Genomic DNA, 22,304 nt, shown 5'->3' with positions numbered 1-22,304 from the left:
GACTGGGCTTGTATACCCTTGAGTTTAGAAGACTGAGAGAGGATCTGATTGAGACATATTAGATTATTAAAGGATTGGACACTCTGGAGGCAGGAAACATGTTTCCGCTGATGGGTGAGTGCCGAACCAGAGGACACAGCTTAAAAATAAGGGGTAGGCCATTTAGGACAGAGATGAGGAGAAACTTCTTCACCCAGAGAGTGGTGGGTGTGTGGAATGCTCTGTCCCAGAGGGCAGTGGAGGCCCAGTCTCTGGATTAGTTTAAGAAAGAGTTGGATAGAGCTCTTAAGGATAGTGGAATCAAGGGTTATGGAGATAAGGCAGGAACAGGATACTGATTGAGGATGGTCAGCCATGATCATATTGAATGGTGGTGCAGGCTCGAAGGGCAGAATGTAATCTAATCTAATCTAATCTATTGTTTATTGTCTATTGTTCTAGATTAGATTACTTACAGTGTGGAAACAGGCCCTTCGGCCCAACAAGTCCACACCGCCCCGCCGAAGCGCAACCCACCCATACCCCTACATTTACCTCTTACCTAACACTGCGGGCAATTTAGCATGGCCAATTCACCTGACCTGCACATCTTTGTGACTGTGGGAGGAAACCGGATTACCCGGAGGAAACCCACGCAGACACGGGGAGAACGTGCAAACTCCACACAGTCAGTCGCCTGAGGCGGGAATTGAACCCGGATCTCTGGCGCTGTGAGGCAGCAGTGCTGACCACTGTGCCACCGTGCTGCCCATTGTATTCTATGATTGGATGAGTTGGCGTAAAAGAGATCAATAAAGGCCAAAAATACAAAATCAATGAGTCCAGAGAAATACTGCAATACTGGATGCAGAGTTCTACCTGCTGGTAACGCGTGCTTTGTGATTGAATGATCCATCTGCACTGTCAATCCAGGAGGAGCCACGTAGGACATACATTTTCTGAGCACCAGCCTTTAAAGGAAGGCCTTGTGGAAAATATTCAGAGGCTGTCCATTCCCATACATTTCCCAGCATGTCGCAGAGGCCTGAACAAGAAGCATAAATAAACTGTAACTACAAGTTACTTTCAAATGCAGAAATATGTATTTCAATAAACCAGAAAATGAGTATTTTCCAGTTGGATCAATGTTCCATTTTCACAATCATTAAATGTACTTGGTGAGCTTACAAATGTATCTGCACGTAAATAATAAATTCAGGAGAGGGAATAAGAGAGAATGAGAGGAAGTCAGAGACCTCCAGCACAGAAAAAGTTCTATGGCTTATCAACTTTTCACCAGCCAGAACAACCACCTAAATATTTGAATCTCATTTTCCAGATTTGGCCCACAGACCTGTGTGCCTCGAAAACGTACTGTTTAAATTTTATGAGGGTTTCTGCCTTTATCAATCTTACAGGCAGTGAGTTCAAGTTCCCACCACCCTCTGGGTGAAAAGGTTTTTCCTCTCATCTCCTTTAAACCTTCCATCTTTATCCTCGGTCATTGACCCTTTCCACCAACAGACTGCAGTGGTTCAGAAAAGCAGCCTCCTTGTGTCATCCTAAAATTTCAGAGTTGAGCAATCTGTTTTATTCATTCATAGAGTTTGATTATAGGACCATGAGACATAGGAGCAGAAATTAGGCCATTCAGCCCATCACATCTGCTCAGTCATTCAATCATGTCCGTTCAATTACCTGTGTTTGAAGGAAAACAACCCCAATCTCTCTCCATAACTGAAACTCTCCAGCCCAGGAGTGAACCTGTAGTCCTCTCTGCGCACAGCCCAGGACTACCACATACCTCTCCTATAATGTGAATTACAGAACTGCACTCAGTACTCTAATCTTGGCCTAACGTTTTATACAGTTCCAGCAAAACCTCCCTCCTGTTAAACTCTATGCCTCGGCAAATAAAAACAAGTATCTCACATTTTCTTAGCCACTTGATCCTGCCCTTAATACCGTAAGGGGCCAGTGTATATGCACAGTGGGATGCTTCTGAACCTCAGTGCTTCCCAGGATTCTACCACTCATCATGTGTTCCCTTGCCTTGTTTGTTCTAGCCAAGTGCATCACCTCACATTTATCCTGATTTAGAAGTGTCAGAGAGAATGACAGTGAGAGTAAGGTAGCAGAAACAGTTGGCTTTTGGCTGGGTTTATTTATAAAATGATTGAGATGGGTTGCAGAGAGTTGCAGACCATGTTCACAGTGACAGATTCTTACCATAGTTATTCTGTGGTGGAAATGCATTTACAGGAGATACACCATGATAACCATCTTCTGCTATGTCTCGATCTGGAAACTTTCCCTGAAAAGACATATCCAGAAATTTTACCATAGAAGTCAATGAGAATATATGTCTAAAATAAAATGAAACTCTTAGCGAGTTTTGAGAAGATTTGTAGCTTAGGTTGAGGTATACAAAATACCGTGCAAGGACTGTAACAAACACTACATTGCACAAATTGGCAGAAAACTAGCCACCAGGATACATGAACATCAACTAGCCAAAAAGACATGACCCTCTCTCACTAATATCCTTACATACAGATGAGGAAAGACACTATTTCGACTGGGACAACACATCCATCCTAGGACAAGCCAAACAGAGACATGCATGAGAATTCCTAGAAGCATGGCATTCCAATTGGAACTCTATCACAAACACATTGAGTTTGACCCCATCTACCACACCCTGAGAAAAAGAACAGGAAATGACATCATCAACCCTAAGAAACCCAACATATAAATACAAAACAGGAATTATCAACAGTGCTTCACCCGGAAGCCCACTGAAGATGTCATCTAGTAGGGTAATGAAACATCTGGAAATGAACCTTCCAACTCAGCAAGCAAACCTACATCCAAAAAGAAACTCTTTTAGAATCACCTGCATAGTAAAAGGGTAGGAACAAATAGATGCTGAAAACAGAAATCTTGCAAAGGCAGAGGGCATGGCTGAGATCACATCGAGAGACAGGCACAGCCCAAGTGAGTATATATATATATATTTTGGGATCTTACAGCAGCATGGGAATTCGGTACAAAGGGGATAGAGTGTTATTATTTTGATTGCTTTTTTTGCTTCATAGTAAGATTTTTGTGAGAATAAATTGAAAACCCAGGATCGGGGGCCTAGCACAAAGCAAAGAGTGACATTACAGGAAAGTACATGGTTGAGACACACACTGGAAATTCAAGAGGAGCTTGTGGGGGAGGTGCAATGAATAATTTTTAAAAAAGGACACTTCTTTCTAAACAGGGAAAAATAATTGGAATGCCATTACAGGGAAGCAGTGAGGTGAATGGCTGTTTAGGAGCCAGCTTTAGGGACTGACAGTGCTGCACTGGGAGGGAAACAGTGTAAAATCCTCATTTTTGTGATCTGTAATTTGTTAGAAATAGAGAGACAGAAATCTGATTTGGTGAGTCATGGGTAAGGTTGAGTAATTTGCTTGTAGTTTATTACTTGTACTGTATGTGTAAGGTTCCCAATGACAGGAGGACTCAACCCCCGTGGAATTCTCTTGCAATATGTGAGAAATCAGGTACACTTCCAGTGACCACGAATGTAGAATGTGTGTTCAGCTGCATCTCCTGATTGATCATGTGGAGTACCTGGAGCTGTAGATGGACTCACTATGGAGCATCTGTGATGTTTAGTGAGATGGTCACACTATAAGGGCTACACAGGCAGAAAAGCACTGGGTGACCACCAGGAAAAATAATAGATGTGGGCAGGTGGTGGAGGAGCCCCCCTGGCCATTTCCCACATCCCCATCCAAACAGACATACTATGTTGGATACGGTTGGGGGTGGCCATTTCGGGGCAAACAGCAACACCAAGTTTATGGCAGTATGGTTGCCTCTACTGCAGAGCAAGGAAGGAAAAGGACTGGAAGAGGTTTAGTGATAGGGAACTCAATGGAAACTGACTGATCTGTGACCACAAACAAAACTCTTGAAAGTAATGCTGCCTTCTTGGTGCAAAGATTAGGGATGTCTCAGAAAGACTCCAGAGCATTTTGAAGAGAGAAGGTGAACAGCCAGAAGTTGTCATACATGTCAATACCAATGACAGTCTGTGGTGAACTTTTTACCATAAGGATGTTGTTTATGTGTTTGTAGGTTTCTTCTAATTTGTTCCATTTCGTGATGACAAGGGTGTCGTCCACATAATGGACCAAAGCTTGGGCTGGGTCGTGGGAAGAGCTGTTCGTTCCAACCTCTGCATAACTGCTTCTGCCAAGAATCATGATATTGGTGATCCCATGGGTGTCCCATTGATTTGTCATTGAAGGTGAAGTGGGTTGTGAGGCACAGGTCTACTAGTTTGAGGATGCTATCCTTGCTGATGAAGTTGGTACTGTCTGGTGTTTGTTTCCTTGGTTCTTCTAGTAGTGAGATCTGTGTTTCTTTGGCCAGGGTGATGTCTATTGTTCTGATTAGCGCCATCACATCGAACAAAAGCATGACCTTGTCAACCTCTACCTTGGTGTCTTTGATGATGTTCAGGAATTCCTGGGTGGAATGGATGGAGTGGCACGAGTCTTCTGCTAGGTATTTCAGTTTGTGTTGAAGTTCTTTTGCTAGTCTGTATGTTGGTGTGCCAGGAAGTAAGACTATGGGTCTGAGAGGGCTCTTAGTTTGTGTACCTTTTGGTAATCTGTAGAAATGGGGTGTGTTGGATCTTTCAGGTTTCATTCTTTGGAGGTCTGTCTTGTTAATTTCATTTGTCACGTGGAGTTTCTTCAGTGCTTTTGTAATACGGTTTTCTAGCTGTGGAGTCGGGTCCATCGCCACCTGTTGGTAAGTGTCGGTATCTACGAGTAAGACACGCAAAGGAATTCCTAGAGGCCTGGCATTCAAACTGGAACTCCATCAACAAACACATCGATTTGGACTCGATTTAACAGCCTCTCAGAAAAAGAACCGGAAATGATAATACCCACCACAACATACCAAGACACATAAATAGAAAGTGGATCAGTACACCAGCACTTCAATGGAGGTTCACTGATTATATTACCTAGCATGCCTGAGAACAAATCTTCCAGCACAGCGAGCAAACTTCCACCTGAACCACAAATGAGCTACAAATCTTGTCAAAAAAATTACAGAGTAAAGGAAATTTCAGCTTTTGTGACGTCGAATGGACTATACCAGTTTAAAGTCGTGCCATTTGGTCTTAAAAAAAGTGTCAATCACATTTCATAGACTAACCAATAAAATAATTTTGCCCCGACTCAATTGTGTGGTATGGATGATCTGGTGGGTTTTTTTTTTTGTCACACATGGAAGGAACTGTTGGACTATCTATGAGAATTATTCAATCAACTTTAGGAGGCAGGCTTGGTAATAAACCTGGCTAAGAGCGAGATCGCAAAGGCCCAAGTCATAATGATGGCACTGGAAATTGTTATGAAAGTGTAGGTGTGTACTGTACCTTTAATGGAGAGGGGAAGCGGGCAAGGGCTGAAAGCACAGAGTGTGCCGAACAATTTAAAAATGTAACGTTTGGTTGATATAAATAGCTGGTGCTGTGTTGCCATGGTACAAAAACAAATTCAAATCGGCTAATCAATTTAAATTATGCCTGAGACCAAAATCTAATCGAATTTGATTTTAATGTTTTGATGGCATCAAATCAATAAAATTATCTGGTTTTTTTGGGGTATAAATGGGACATTTTGAACTGGTAGCGAGAATAGCAAAGAGTACCCACAAGTAAAGACTGCCAGAACAGCTCTCTAAAAGGTACCCGTCCAGAAGAAATTTGTATAGCAGAACACTGAAGCCGACCTAGAGAAACCTACAGAGAAAGTTCGACATCCAAAGATGACAACTGGGTTTGAAATTGAGTTGCCACAAATTTAAAGGGGAATTTATCGGACCAGTATTGTAGAGTGGGAGGTAAAAGTTAGGTTTAAGAGAAAGGAGCTGTAAATAGTTATCTAATGTTCTCGTTTGGACTTAAAGAATAAAATTGTTAATTTTTACTTTAAATAGTAACATCTGGAATAGTTCTTTGCGTCTCGAAATTTAACAGATTACGGCACAAGGTGAGCTCCTGTGTGTTTCGGATTTAAATTAGCAGAGGGGTTCACCCCATGTTGTAACAAAATGGACAAATAGCCTCACAAGGATGTGAAAATAAAGGTTATTGGGGAGTTTCATATACCATCAATGAAGAGAGAAATGCTGCGATTTGTGGGACTGAATGGCTTTCATTGGAAGTTTGTACTTAAAAGCACCAAAAGTGTGTGGTTGGTCCACTGACTGACGTTTTGAAGAAATTCGGAAAATTTCAGTGGATAGAGAATGTCAGAAGGCATTTGACAGCCTGAAAGCTATATTAACTACTGCCCCAGTGTTAGCCACACCTAACTACTAAAAGCTATTCAAGATGGTTATCAATGTGAATTATGTGGATATCAGTGCTTTAGTCTTACAAGAAGATAAGAAAATAGAAAGACCTGTTGGCTACTTTCCTGTAAAGTGAATAATCATCAATAGAAATATTCCATAATTGACGAGGAAACCTTGAGTTTAGTGTTATCAGTGGATATGTCTGAGACAATTGTATACATTTATCATAACACCTAAACTTTTCGAAAAAATTTAAGTATAAAAATTCCAGATTATTTTGTTGAAGCTTATCATTTTAGCCAATTTGAAAATTACACATGTGGCAGGACAAGAGAATTTAATTGCCGATGTGTTGTCGCGACTTTGATAAAAAAGGTGGAAGAATTAGTTAGCGAAAAAAAACAGAAATGAATTGTAGTAGTGAATGCTTGCATGTTTAGAGTCAATGCAATGTATCATAGTGTACTCGTAGCATAAGGCTAAAAGTTTTTAAAAATAGCAGGGTATCGACCAAGTGCAGGTAAATGAGGCAATTATAGTTTGGTGTTTGGTTAGCACAAAAATGGTGGTCCAAAGGGCTTATTTCTATGCTATTTGACTCTAAAAGAGATTTCACTGCATGATCCTGTCAACAGAGCAAAGGAGGTGTGGTAGAGACATTGGATAGGATAAAAATAAGTAACAGAGGGTGACAGGTGGAAAATGGAGTTCAATGCAGATAAATGTGAGGTGATTTATTTTGGGAAGAATAGCAGGAAGGCAGAATACTGGGTCAATGGAAAGTTTCTTGGTAGTGTGGATGTGCAGAGGGATATTGATGTCCATGTACATAGATCCCTGAAAATTGCCACCCAGGTTGATAGTGCTGTTAGGTTTTAATGGAAAAGGGATTGAGTTCTGGAGCCATGGTGTCATGCTGCAACTGTTCAAAACTGTCTTGGAATATTGTGTACAGCTCTGGTCGCCTCCCCCCCCATTACAGGGAGGAGGTGGAAAAGGTAAAGAGATTTACCAGGATGTTGCCCGGTCTGGAGAGAAGATCCTACGAGGAAAGGCTGAGGGGACTTGGGTCTGTTCTCATTGGAAAGAAGGCAGCTAAGAGCGGATTTAATAGAGACATACAAGATGATCAGAGGATTAGATAGGCTGGGCAGGGAGAGTCTGTTTCCTAGGATGATTATATCGGCTTGTACCAAGGTGCATTGCTGCAAATTGCCGGGGGAGGGGGGGGGCTTACTCCTTATATGATGCATTCAGATAAAACACCTTCAGTCATGTATTAACCATTCATCTTCTCATTGTCATTCGTTTGTCCAGTGTGGTTGAGGTTTGATTGCTATCCCTTTCCAAACACACTGTCTTACTGGGGTCTGTGCTGGAGACCTTAATAACTTCTGTTGAGTTCTCCTTCCCTGTCATTTCTTTCCACAGTTGAATCCACCCCTACAGATGCTTTGTTTCCCACTGGAGGAACTTCTACCCAGCTCCACCCCCCCTTGACCAGCCTATTTACCCTTTTCATTAGAACATTGGTTCCAACTCGTTTCAGGTGGAGACGGTCTCACTGGTATAGATCCCTCCTGTTCCCAAACTGGTGCCCCATGAAAAGAAACCCCTCTTTCCCACAATACTCTTTTAGCCACATATTTACCTTCCTTATTCTCATGTCCCTATGCCAATCTACATGTTGCTCGGGCAATAATCCAGAGATTATAACTCTTGAGGACCTGTTCTTTAATTTGGTTCTTAGTTCCTGGTAATCCCTAAACAGGTCCTCTTTTCTAGTCTTGCCTATGTTGTTTGTTTTGTTGTGGACCACAATAACTGGATCCTCTCCCTCCCTCTCCAATATCCTTTCAAGCCGATCAGAGATATCCTTTCCCTGGTTGGGGGCGGGCTGCCCCGCGCATTGTGCTGCTGCAGTCTCCTGAACAGGGAGCAGACTTTAAAAACTCCGAGCCCCAGAGGAAAGGCATTTAATCGATTTTTCAAATAATGGATTATCCAAACGAAATAGTGCCCGCCCATCTCGTTTGGATAGTGAAGTCTCCACTGTACTCCCCGAATTATAGAATCCTATACAATTACTACTTGTCTGTTGGCTCCCCCCTCATGAATGGCCTCCTGTATCACAGTGCCCTGGTCACCTGGCTCATCCTCCCTGTAGCCTTTGCCTCTTCCACACAGTCAGCAAGTACCTCATTCCTGCTGGACAAGGTCAAGAGCTGAGCGTCCTCTGTTCCTGACTGCAGGATCTCTCTACCTGCCTCACTTGCAGTCACACCCTGCTGTTCCAGAGTTAACCTCATCAATCCTTTTTGATACCTCTATAAAAAAAAACTCCAGCAATGAATTAAATGTAATTTCTCACTTAGAAAACCATGCTAACTAATCAATCTGCCTTATTCTAAGAAATTACTGATTCTATCTATAAATTCCAGAAGAGCCGGTTATGCTAAGTAGAGAAGTTGTAACTGAAAGTGGAAGTAGCAGTCACATATACAAGAAATAGAGTCAAAATACGATATAATTATAAGAATTAAAGGCATTTTATTTAATAGCATGCAGTGTTCACAGGCAGGTGAATTCATGTCCCAAACAAAAGTTAATGACTATGAACTAATCATCACAATGAAGAGATGCCTGAGGGTGACCAGGGCTGCGAACGGAATATTCAAAGGTACTTAACATTTGAATGAAAAGAAAATCGGAGGGCAGATAACAAGGGATGAGATCAGTACATCAGTGAGACATCTGGTCAGTAGGACAAAATGGAGAATAAACAAAAAGAAGAGTAAAAGATGTAGAATCCGAGTGGAGCTGTATAGCTATATTAAAAGTTATGATGGCCAAGAGGTGATTTCAAGAATGCAGAAAGGGAGGTCATCGAGGAGGGTTTGTCTACAGAGTCAGTTTGGGTGGAAGTCAGTAACAGGAAAGGAGCAGTTACTTTATTGGGAGTTTTCCTTAGATACCCCAACAGCAAAAGAGGCATGGAGGAACAGACTGGGAGGCAGATTCCGGAAAGGTGCAGGTGTAACACAGTTGTTGTCATGGGTGACTTTAATTTGCCTAATATTGATTGGCACCTACTTAGTTCAAAAATTTTGAATGGAGCAGATTTTGTCAGGTGCATCCAGGAAAGGTTCCTGACTCAATATATTGATAGCCGACTAGAGGGGAGGCTATATTGGATTTGGTGCTTGTCAATGAACCAGGCCAGGTGTCAGATCACTCAGTGGGAGAGCATTTTGGGATAGTGATCACAACTCCATGACCTTCACTATACTCGTGGAGAGGAATAGGAGCAGATGATATAGAAAAGTTGGAGGAGGTAGGGAAGGTCCTTAATGAATACTTTGCTTTAGTATTCACTACTGAGAGGGACCTTGTCGTTTGTGAGGACAGCATGAAACAGGCTGATATGCTCAAACAGGTTGATGTTAAAGAGGAGGATGAAAATTTTGAAAAATAAAAGAATAGCTAAGTCCCCTGGGTCAGAGGGGATATACCCAATGTTACTATAAGAAGTGAGGGAAGAGATTGCTGTGCTTTTGGTGATGATCTTTGCATCCTCACTGTCCACTGCAAAAGTGCTAGGTGATTGGAGGGCGGCAAATGTTATTCCCTTGTTCAAGAAAGGGAATAGGGATAATCCTGCAAATTACAGACCAGTCAGTCTTACATCAGTGGTGGGCAAAGTATTGGACAGAATGCTGAGAGACAGGATTTATGATTATTTGGAAGAGCATAGCTTGTTTAGAAATAGTCAGCATGGCTTTGAGAGGGGCAGGTCATGCCTCACAAACCTTACTGAATTCTTTGAGGATGTGACAAAACATTGATGAAGGTAGAGCAGTGCATGTGGCGTATATGGATTTTTGCAATACGTTTGATAAGGTTCCCCATGGTAGGCTCATTCAGAATTTCAGGAGCCCTGGGATCCAGGGAAATTTGGCTGTCTGGATACAGAATTGGCTGGCCCAAAGAAGACTGAAATTGGTAGTAGATGAAAAGTATTCCGCCTGGAGCTTGGTGACCTGTGGTGATCCGCAGGGCTGTTCTGGGACCTCTACTCTTTGTGACCTTCATACAAATAACTTGGATGAGAAGTGGAAGGGTGGCTTAGTATGCTTGCTGATGACACGAAGGTTAGTGGAGTTGTGGATAGTGTGGAGGGATGTTGTAGGTTGCAATTGGACATTGACAGGATGCAGAACTGGGCTGAGAATTGGCAGATGGAGTTCAACCTGGGAAAGTGCGAAGTAATTCATTTTGAAAGGTCGAATTAGAATGCAGAATACACAGTTAAAGGCAGGATTCTTTGCAGTGTGGAGGAACAGAGGGATCTTGGGATCCATGTCCATAGATCCCTCAAAGTTGTTCCCCAAGTTGATAGGGTTGTTAAGAAGGCATAAAGTGTGTTGGCTTTCATTAGCGGGGGATTGAGGTTAAGAGCCATGAGGTTATGCTGCAGCTCTATAAAGCCCTGGTTGGACCACACTTGAAATATTGTGTTCAGTTCTGGTCACCTCAATATCAGAAGGATGTGAAAGCTTTAGAGTGTGTGGAGAGGAGATTACCAGGATGCTGCCTGGATTTGACAGCATGTCTTATCCAGAAAGGGTGAGGGAGCTTTTCTCATTGGAGCGAAGGAGGGTGAGAAGCGACTTGATAGATGCATACAAGATTGGTAGAGTGAATAGTCAAAGATTTGTTCTCAGAGCAGAAATGGTGATCACAAGGGGGCATTATTTTCAAGTGACAGGAAGAAGGCTTGTAGGAAGAGTTGTAGGTGCATGGAATGCACTGCCAGCTGTGGTAGTGGAGTCAGATACATTAGGAACATTTAAGCAACTCGTGGATAGGCACATGGATGATAGTAAAACAAAGGGTATATTGGTTAATTTGACCTCAGATTATGATAAAAGGTTGGCATAACATCATGGGCCGAAGGGCCTGTCCTGTATTGTAATGTTCTCTGAATACATGGTTTTCAATAAATAAACATTTCTTCTAGACAAAACTCCAATAGGAAAGGTGAATCAACTGTAGCTAATAAGTTAAAACATTTGATCAGTTCAAAGGAGGCAGATTATGAAGCTGACCAAATAGCAAGTCTGAGATTGAGAGCGCTCAAGAATTCAGCACAGCAGGACCAAGAAATTAATTTAAAAAGGGAGAAAAGTATATGAATGTAGAGTAGTAAGAAATACAAAAATGAACTATTAGGATTAAAATGGCAAAGATGAAAATGTGTCCATTCTAAGCTGAGATATGCAAATGTATAATAGGAATTAGTCAAATGGCAGAAAAGGTAAACAATTACTTTGTGTACACTATCACCACAGAGGGAAGTACAATAAACTTCTCAGAAATAGCAGCAACCAAGGATTAATTAAGATAGCTGTCAAGGAGCACACATTGTTTTAAGGTTACAAGAATTAGAGACCTACAAAAAGACCCGTTAGCCAATCTCATCCACGCCAGTCAAAAATAACTACCTCACCATTCTAATCCCATTTTCTAGCACTTGGTCCATAGTCTTGTATGCATTAGCATCACAAGTGCACATTTAAATACTTCTTAAATGTTGAATGTCTCTGCCTCAACCATCTTTAATGAGTTCCAGATTCCCATCACTTCAAATGAAAATCATTTTGCTCACATCTCCTTTTGGATAGACACATGAACAGGCAGGGAATAGAAGGATATGGACCATACGCAGGCAGATGAGCTTAGTTTAGAACAGCATCATGGTCATTGCAGCCATGGTAGGCCAAAGGACTGTTCCTGTACTGTACTGTTCTATGCACATTTTAAGCCTTCTTCCCCTTCCCTTAAATGTATGCTTGCTAGTCATTGATCCTGCCAACAAAGGGAAATGCTTCTTCCTGTCTACCCTATCTAAGCCTGTCATTGTCCCTCTGATCATTGGTGACAGTTTATGCCAGTTTCAGAATTTTTAGTTTGTGGGGTCCATCCCCCTCTTTCCATTAATGTGCAATCCCTCGACACCAGGCTGGTCTTAAGGCTCCCCACTTCTTTCTGGAACAAAGGCCTGAACTGTCCCATCCACCACCAGTCTCCTCCACTTAGTTGAGCTCATCCTTACCCTTAACAACTTGTCTATTAACTTCTCTCACTTTCATCAGGTCAGAGAGGTGGCCATGGCTACCCACATAGACCCAGTTATACCAGTCTCTTTGTGGGTACGTGGAACATTCCTTGTTCCAGCCTACGGCCACAACTCTTTCTCCAGTACATCAACAATATCATCGATGCTACTTTCCTCTCTTATCCAGAATTTATTGATTTTGCTCCTAATTTCCATTCCACACTCACTTTCACATGATCTACCTCTGATTCCTCCCTTCCCTTCCTCAATATCTGAGGGGCTGACCACCAATATTTATTATAAAACCCACTGACCCCCATAGGTAATTTCACTACACATCCTCAGACCTTGCTTCCTGTAAAGACTCTATTCCATTCTCCCAGCTCCCCTATTTCTGTCGCATCTGTTCCAATGATGCCAACTTTGATAAAGGAGTCTCCAAAATGTCCATCTTCTTCCTCAACCGAGGATTCCCTAACAGTTGTTGGCAGGGCTCTCTGTCAGGTCTGACCCTTCTCATCCTCTCTCTTCCTTCCCACAACAGCAATAGGGTCCCCCCTTGTCCTTGCATACCATCCCTCCAGCATCCACATCCAAAGGATCATCAGCTGCCATTTCCACCACTTCCAGCAAGATCCACCACAAGACACATATTCCTCTCCCCTCACTTCCACAGGGACCATTGCCTCTCACAACATTCTGCTCCACTCTTTCTTCAGTCTCAACACCCCCCACAGCACTTTCCGCTGCAACCACAGAAGGTAACACCTATCTGTTTACTTGCTCCCTCCTAAGTATCCAAGGTCCCAAACACACCTTCCAGTGCTTTACCTGCAATTCACACAATCTAGCCGATTGCATTCCCTACTCACAACGTGGTCTCCTCTACACTGGCAAAACAAAGAGTAGACGAGGGGACTGACCCTGAGCTTCCAGTTTCCTGCCACGTCAACACACTACCGTGTTCCCTGACCAACATCTGTCTCAGACTTGCTGCAATGCTCCAGTGAAGTTCAGTGCAAGCTGGAAGAACAGCACCTCATTTTCCAATTGGAAACCTTGAAGCCTTCTGGACTCAATATAGAATTCAACAGGTTTCAGGCTTGAGCTCTCCCCAACTCCAAACCTCAGGCCTTGTTGTCACATAAACTGTTATCACACACAACGCATTGATTGCCACGAACGGTCACCTTTAATAGCTATTCACCTTCCTAGCCAGACAATTAACCAATTAACCTCCCCTTTGTCTGTCCAACGGTTCTTCTGTCTCAATGGGCTCTATCCCACCCTCCTCCATAGTTTACTCCTTAACCCTTCACCCCACCTCTGGCATAGGTGGGACTTGAACCTACGTCTCCTGGCTCAGAGGGAGGTACAGTACCACTGTGCCACAAGAGCCTTTTTAACCCTTTGGAAAAAAAGCAGGTTCGCTACGCAATCAAACAGCTTGATGCTCATCAGCTTTACACACACATAACAGTAGCAACTTGGAAGAGATAATGAGGTTGCTGGGACCTCCAACAAGAATCACCAACTTCAGTAAAAGTGTTCATTTATCTGCATCTACATCTCTAAAGGTTGGCAAGTTGCAGATCATAAAGTTCTATAATTCCAGTTACAATCAAAATTGTAGACTACCTGCCAGAGATTTGTGCGATTTGGTTGAAATTTGTTTCCCCACGGGTACACTCTACCTGAAAGCAGAAATAACAAGAACGTCTTCAATTAAAGATCAAAACAAACAGAAATCCTTGGCATTACACACAACTTTATCAGGAAGGTGCTACACAGTGCAATCCAGAAGTCTGAAAAGAAAGGAGAGAATAAGGGACATTGGAACAGTTCACAACTTGAGCTGCACATCTGGAAGAAATTCACAAAACAGATTGACTTTGCCAAATAGTTTCATTTTGTAATTCTCTAAGACACAAGATAAAGAACCTTTATCCATTTTGAGAGACAGTGAGAGAAGGAAAGTTTTTTTTTTAGAAATTGTTTTTTTTTATTATATTGATGTGAGTGTATTAAAGAGCCCTTATTTTTGTGAATTTTATATGCTCTATGCTCGGGATGTTCTGGATAGGGTTTCCCCTCCCGAGGGGTCTCAGACTTGCCCGGACGATTATGGTTGATCAGTCGGTTAAGTGGTGCACCTGGAATGTCAAGGGGAGTAATTCACCAGTCAAAAGGAAGAAAATATTATCAAACCTCAAGAAAGAAAGGGTTGATATAGCTCTCCTATAGGAGACGCACTTATTGGATAAAGAACACTTGAAATTACGACAGGGTGGATTTGATCAAGCCTTTTTTTCTTCTTTCAGCTCAAAAAGCAGGGGAGTTGTTATTCTTATTCGGAAGAATTTCCCTTTCAAAATCCTAAATCAGATAAAAGACAAATCTGGATGATATATTCTGATTAATGCCCTTATAAATGGAGAGGAATATGGGATCTTAAATTTGTTTGGCCCCCTGCACATTCTTTTAAATTTATAACAGAAGCCCTCTCCAAATTGATGGCTCTTGGTGCTTGTCATACAATTATAGGGGGAGATTTTAATTGTATTATGGATCCGGGAATACATAGGATTCCCAAGAGTACTGCAGGAGTATCTCCCAGATGTAGACAATTGGTGGATTTGAACAAAGAATTAGGACTAGTAGATGTATGGAGATGCCTTCATCCATAGGGCAGAGATTTTTCTTTTTACTCCAATCCACATAAATGTCATACCAGAATCGATATTTTTTTTGCCCCCTCGATTTTTTTAAATTCCATATCATCCTGTAAAACAGGCAGTATAGCAATTTCCGATCACGCTGCTGTATATATGGAAATCAAGGCGAGGAACAATGAGACATCCCCCTGGCACTGGCGTATGGACCCCGTCCTGATAAAAGATAGTAAATTTGTAAAGTACTTCTGTCAAGAATTTAAAACTTTTTTAGAAATTAATTCAGGTACGGCTAGCAACCCATCAATGATGTGTGAGACCATCAAAGCTTACGCGCGAGGTTTGATAATCTCATACTCAGCAACCCAGAAAAAACAGCGTCTGCTCGAAGCTCGCTTAAAAACAGCTGAAACAGCATACAGTGACAGACCTTCTATTATCAAATTACAAAGGATTACGGCCCTTAGGACAGCTCTAAACACCACACTTGCCCAAACGTATAAGAGGGAAATATTATTTGCAAAACAAAGGTTATATGAATTTGGCAATAAACCTGGTAGATACTTAGCATTTCTCGCAAAGAAAAAGGCGGCCCCTCAAACTATAACATCTATCAAGGAAAGTACGGGTATTCTGACTCACGATCATAAAAGGATTAACGCAATCTTTAGAAAATTTTATTCTGATTTATATAAATCGCAGGATTGCGAAGACAGGACTAGGAGGATGCAGTCAATTTTTAAAAATCTGACCTTTCCAGACCTAACTCCGGAACAGGTATCGGTCTTGAATGTTCCCATAACAACCCAAGGGATACTTGACGCAATCAGGCAACTTCAGAGTGGTAAGGCATCTAGACCAGATGGCTTTCAAGCTGAATTCTATAAAGAATTTACAGAAATATTGGCTGGTCCATTTATGTATAACTATTCATACAGTCAGGGCTGTCTCCCGCTTTCGTTGAAAGAGGCGAATATCTCTCTTATCCTCAAGAAAGGAAAGGACCCAGAAGATTGCGCTTCATACAGACCAATATGCTTGCTAAATATAGATTTTAAAATCCTCTCTGAAACGTTGGCATTGAGGCTAGAAAGTGTATTGCCACATATCATAAAGGAGGATCAGATGGGGTTTATTAAGGAATGTAGATCATCCAATAATGTAAGAAGGGTTTTGAATGTGATTCAAGCCTGCCATCAGGGAAAGATATCAGGACTGGTAGTCTCATTAGACGCAGAAAAGGCATTCGACAGGGTTGAATGGTCATATTTGTTTTACACATTGGAAAGGTTTGGCGTTAGAAAGGTGTTTACCAAATGGGTCTCAATACTGTACATTGATCTCAAAGCAGTTGTGATTACCAATGGATTAGGCTCGGATAGCTTCAGTGTGGATAGGGGCTGCCGTGGGATGTCCTCTTTCACCATTGCTATTTACGCTAATAATTCAGCCACTAGCAGAAGCTATATGGGCTGACCCTAATATAACGGCCCCAAGGACTGGTACAGGTAAACATAAAATTACACTTTATGCAGATGAAATTACTTCTACTTCTCAGAAATCCTTTGATGTTCGTGCCTCGCTAAATCCAAGTTATTAATACATCTAGTGTATTTTCAGGCTATAAAATTAATTTCTCAAAGTCGGGGGCTATGCCAATGGGTGGCCTTGCTAGTATATCCCACTTATTGGACGGATCCCACTTTCCCTTTCGGTGGTCCCTGGAGGGTTTCTTATATTTAGGCATTTTTATTACCCCAGTATTTGGTCAGTTATACAAGGCAAACTTTGTGCATTTACTGGAGAGGATAAGGCAGGACCTCCAGCGATGGGGAGACCTTCCAATTTCCTGGCTGGGTAGAATAGCACTAATTAAAATGAATGTCCTGCCCCGTCTTCTATACCCTATGAGAATGCTTCCGGTGATACTACCGAGGCTGGCACTACGTAAACTATAAGGCTGGTTGGGTTCCTTTATCTGGAATCATAGACGGCCCCTCATTAAGCTGAAGAAGCTACAGCTTCCACAGGCAAGGGGAGGATTGGATTTCCCAGATTTTAGAAAATATCAGTTAAGTTTCCTATTAAGTTACATAGCTGATTGGGTCTTGTCTGACCCGCAATCAATCTGGCTGGACATCGAGGCTTCTCAAGTAAAATGCCCTTTTATTTTCAGACAAGAGGAAAATCATTACGGATCAATGTAAAAACCCTGTAATACTAAACACAATTAAAGCTTGGAATATAATGCTGCAAAATGAAGGCAACTCGCATAAAACATCCCCCTATGCTCCGATAGTGGGAGCATGGGGATTTCAACCGGGGCTTACAGATATCACTTTCAAACTCTGGAGATCCAGGGGTATCTCCTGGTTAGGGGATCTGTTTAAAGAAGGGGTCCTGATGTCTTTTGAACAGCTTGTCAGAAATTTGGATTACCTAATGGAGACCTCTTTCGATACTTCCAAATTCGAGATTACATACAGAAGACTACGTTATTAGATAGTCTTTATAAATCAGATAGAGAACATAGAGTGCTATGGCCAATGGGGGTATCTTCCGTCAGCACTATTTATCATTTATTACATGATGACATTCAGTTGAAGATACTTCATAGGGCCCATATAGCACCGGATCGATTGGCAAAATTTAAGGCAGGAGCATCTCCAATGTGTCCCAAATGTAAAATAGAGGTGGGCACTCTTGTACATTGCCTATGGACCTGTCATAAGATCCGTAGATATTGGACTAAAGTAGCAAGTGCTCTGACAGAAATCTTAGGAACAGAAATTAGAGTGGACCCTGTATCTCTCCTTTTGGGTTTTTCGAACTTACCCTCACTGGATATGCACGGGAAGAGATTATTGTCCATTCTCTCTTTCTGTGCAAGGAAAAATATTTTGGTAAACTGGGTGGCTGAGGCCCTCCTAGACTTTCGAATTGGCACAGATTAATCATGGAATGTATTCCCCTTGACTTCCTTACAAATATGGTGCACCAAAAGACTGCATTATTCCATAAAATATGGCAGCCCTTCTTGAATTACATAAATACAGATATTTCGGCCATCCTAACAAGGGCTTTTATTTAATTGAGATGGCGAACCTGGCTGGTCCAGGGCCCCTTGGGAGAGGAATCCCACATGAATACGGGTTTTGTTACGGTTTGATGTTAATACATTCCGAGCATGTATCTCACCACCCAATTTCTGTGTTACCGTTGGTTTTTTTTTCTCTTCTTTGAATAATGTAAGAGACTTAATTATACACTCTGGTTCGTTGTAGGTTAGATTAGTAGTTAGTTGAGTTTTGTTTTTTTTCTCTTTTTTTTGTTTGATAAATTTTGGTTATTATTTATTTAAGATTTATTTGTATATCAATGTTTATACTTGGGTTTTTTTTTATTTGTAAACTTGCAAAAATGTTAAATTTTCAATAAAAAGTCTATAAAAAAAGGAAGTTGTAATGACATTCGAGAGGGTGCAGAACAGATTGACAATGGCCCCAGAGATGAGGAATTTCAGTACATAGTTTGGAGAAGCTGAACTATTTTCCTTGAAGAGAAGGTTGAGCAGAACTTTTATAGCGATATTTCATAGCTTAAGGATTTTGATAAGGAAAACTATTCCCATTGGTAAAAGGATTGAGAACAAAGGGTATAGATTTCAGGTGATTGAAGACACAAGGAAAATACTTTCATACAGTATGTGATTAGGATGTGGAACGTTCAGTGTGCAGTGGAGGTGGATTAAGTTATAGCCTTCAAAAGGGAATTGAATACAATATGAGAAGACAGCACATTCAGGGTTACAGGTGGAAAGACCGGGGAGTGGCTCTTGGTAAACAGTTCCTTTGGAGAGCCAGAACAAACCCAATGGTGGGCTCCTGACCCTCTTGCTAGTTCATTCACAGTATCAAAACTTTGTATGGTTTTGATATGTTGGTCCAATTGCCTCTTAACCTCCTTTACTCTAAGGAGAGCAAGGAAGCTCCTCATCCCTGCTGCCGTCCCCGTAAATCTCCAAGGTCCTGACATTGTTTCTAAAGTGTGGCATTCAGGTTTGGACATGAATGAAGCTGAAGCCTAATTAGCATTTCCAAAGAATTTTTGTTTAATTTGTGAAAAAGCACTGGTATTCACTAGTTAGCAATTTTGTTGGCATTATTTAATTCATTCCAACAAACTACAGGAGCCAAAGCGAATATCCAGTATGTTTGTAAAGGCTATATCATTACATTTCTGTATTTTTGATTGTAAACTGAAATTGGATGACATATGCTTTAGAACCAATTGTTATGGAAGGGATAGAACATAGAACAGTATAGTACAGGCCCTTCGGCCCACAATGTTGATAAATGGCCGGTCATTTATCTTAATCTAAGATCAACCTAATCTACATACCCCTCGATTTACTGCCGTCCATATGCTTGTCCAGCAGTCACTTAAATGTCCCTACTGTCTCTGACTCTACAACCACTGCTGCCAGTGCATTCCAACAACCACCACTCTGTGTAAAGAACCTACATCTGACATCTCCCCTATACCTTCCTCCAATCACCTCAAAATTGTGACCCCTGAAGACAGCCATTTCTGCCCTGGGGAAAAGTCTCTGGCTATCTATCTATGCCTCTCATTACCCTGTACACCTCCATCAAGTTACCTCTGTTCCTTCTTCTCTCCAGTGTGAAAGGCCCTAGCTCCCTCAACCTCTTTTCATAAGACAAGCCCTCCAATCTAGGCAGCATCCTGGTAAATCTCCTCTGCACCCTCTCTAAAGCATCTGCATCCTTCCTATAATGAGTTGACCAGCACTGGACACAATATTCAAAGTGTTATCTAAGCAGGGCGTTCATAGATCTGGCAGTAAAACCTTGCGGTTCTTAGGCTCAATCCCCCTGTTAATGAAAGTCAAAACACCACACACCTCCTTAACAACCGTATCAACTTGGGTGACAACATTGAGGGATCTATGTACGTGGATCCCAAGATCCTCCAGACTGCCAAGACTTCTGTCTTTAACCCTGTATTCAGCATTCAAATTCGACCTTCCAAAATGAATCACTTCACATTTATCCAGGTTGAACTCCATAATAGTTGCACTTTTTCAAGACAGGCTATCAAATTCACTGTAGGTGCTGTTTATACTGCTTGTCCAAGCAACAGATGGAAGTTACTGCAGATGAGCAGAGGATGTGTATGAAGGGGATTCAGCTAGAAATAGGTTAGTCTACTGAATGGTGGCCAGTTTTTGGAGACAAAGTCCTTCATTCTACCAATGATCAAGAGATTTGTTCCCAGGTAGCTAAACAGCTTGCGGATGTGAATAATATAGCTGAAATCATTGGACCTCCAAAAACGTTCTTTTCCCTGCTGTAAAAACACCTAAGCCTGAAGGAAGCCAGTTTATTTCCCCTCATCAGTTGTTGTAAGCTGTGGCTTTTAACCAATAAATCAGAGACTTTACGAGTGTGAACCAGCCACTCTGTTCCACTTGCAAGCATGTTTAAGTGCCTGGAGGACGATGAAGGAGCAGCAGTCCTAACAAACCAAAACAATCATCTCAGTGAAACCAGTGTACAGGGTCCATTGAAATGCCTTCCTAGTTTTCCTTTCCACCCAAAATAACCCTATTTTGTGCATCTCTGTCTGTCTCTCCAAGGGTGTGTGTATATAAAGAGATATGAGGTTACGGAGAGGATTTGTAGCTCAGGTTCCGGTCAGGTTGTAAGTTTGCTCGCTGAGCTGGTGGATTTCTTCTCACATATTTCATCACCATGCTGAGTAACACCATCAGTGAGCCTCCGGTGAAGCTTTGGTGTTCTGTCCCCCTTGCTATTTGTGTCTTGGTTTGTTGTGGTAGGTGATATCATTTCTGGTTGTTTCTGAAAGGTTGATAAATGAGGTTCAGATTTGTTAATGGGGTTCCGGTTTGAATGCCAGGCCTCTAGGAATTCCCATGTGTGTCTTTGTTTAGCCTATCCCCGGATGGATGTATTGTCCTAGTCGAACTGGTGTCCCTCTTCGTCTGTGTGTATGGATACTAGTGATCGTTGGTCATGTCTTTTGGTGACTAGTTGGCGCTCATGTATCCTAGTAGCTAGTTTTCTGCCCATTTGTCTAATGTAATGTTCGTTGCAGACCCTATTGGGTATTTTGTATATAACGTGTGTGTTCTACTGGCTGTGCTTACAGGGTCCTTTAAATTCATCAGTAGCTGTTTCAGTGTGGTGATAAGTTTGTGGGCTATCATGATGCCTAGGGACTGGAGCAGTCTGGTCATCATCTCTGAAATGTCTTTGATGTATGGTAGGGTGACTAGAGTCTCTGGGCGTGTTGTGTCTACCTGTTTAGGTCTGTTATGCAGGAATCGGTGGACTACTGTTATCGAGTAACTGTTGTTCCTGAATGTGTTGTATATGTTGTCTCATAGGTCCTGGGTGCTGCAGTGTGTTGTGGTTCGTTTAAATAATGCCCTGATGCAGCTCCATTTGTGGGTGTTGGAAATGGTTGTTCCTGTAGCTGAGTATCTGGTCAGTGTGAGTGGATTTCCTGTAGATGCTGGTCTGCCATTCTGAACTGGCATTTTGTTTTGCTGTGTCATCCAAGGGGAGTAGGTTGATTTGATTAGACTCCCTACAAGTGTGGAAACAGGTCCTTCGGCCCAAGTCCACACTGACCCTCCGAAGAGCAACCTACCCAGACCCATTTCCCTCTAACTAATGCACCTAACACTACGGGCAATTTAGCATGGCCAATTCATCTAACCTGCACATCTTTTGACTGTGGAAGGAAACGGGAGGAAACCGGAGCACCCTGAGGAAACCCACGCAGACACTGGGAGAATGTGCAAACTCCACACAGTCACCCGAGGCTGGAATCGAACCTGGGACCCGGGTGCTGTGAGGCAGCAGTGCTAACTACTAAACCACCGTACCGTCCCACGTTGTTGGTCTCTTCCTCTTTGTTGAGCTTTATACCAGTAAGGATGTCGTTTATGTGTTTGTGGGTTTCTTCTAATTTGTTGTGTTTCATGGTGACAAAGATGTCATCCACATAGCACACCCATTGGTTGGGCTGTTCGTTCTAACTTCTGCATAACTGCTTCTGCTATAAGCCCTGATATTGGTGACCCTATAGGCATCCTATTGATTTACTTGTAG

General features: G+C 42.0%; 1 protein-coding gene across 1 annotated transcript in view; it reads right to left on the bottom strand.

Moving 5' to 3' along the window:
* Window positions 1-22,304, bottom strand: part of sumf2 (sulfatase modifying factor 2) — a 65,182-nt gene that overhangs the window by 17,964 nt on the left and 24,914 nt on the right. The window contains exons 6-8 of the mRNA XM_043718881.1: window positions 14,111-14,166; window positions 2,209-2,293; window positions 859-1,024 (exon numbers count right to left, since the gene is read on the bottom strand). Coding sequence (XP_043574816.1) covers window positions 859-1,024; window positions 2,209-2,293; window positions 14,111-14,166 — 307 coding nt within the window. The remainder of the gene's footprint in view (window positions 1-858; window positions 1,025-2,208; window positions 2,294-14,110; window positions 14,167-22,304) is intronic.

The sequence above is a fragment of the Chiloscyllium plagiosum genome, chromosome 28, assembly GCF_004010195.1.
Source record: "Chiloscyllium plagiosum isolate BGI_BamShark_2017 chromosome 28, ASM401019v2, whole genome shotgun sequence".
NCBI lineage: Eukaryota > Metazoa > Chordata > Chondrichthyes > Orectolobiformes > Hemiscylliidae > Chiloscyllium > Chiloscyllium plagiosum.
This window is presented reverse-complemented; position numbering and strand designations above follow the sequence as displayed.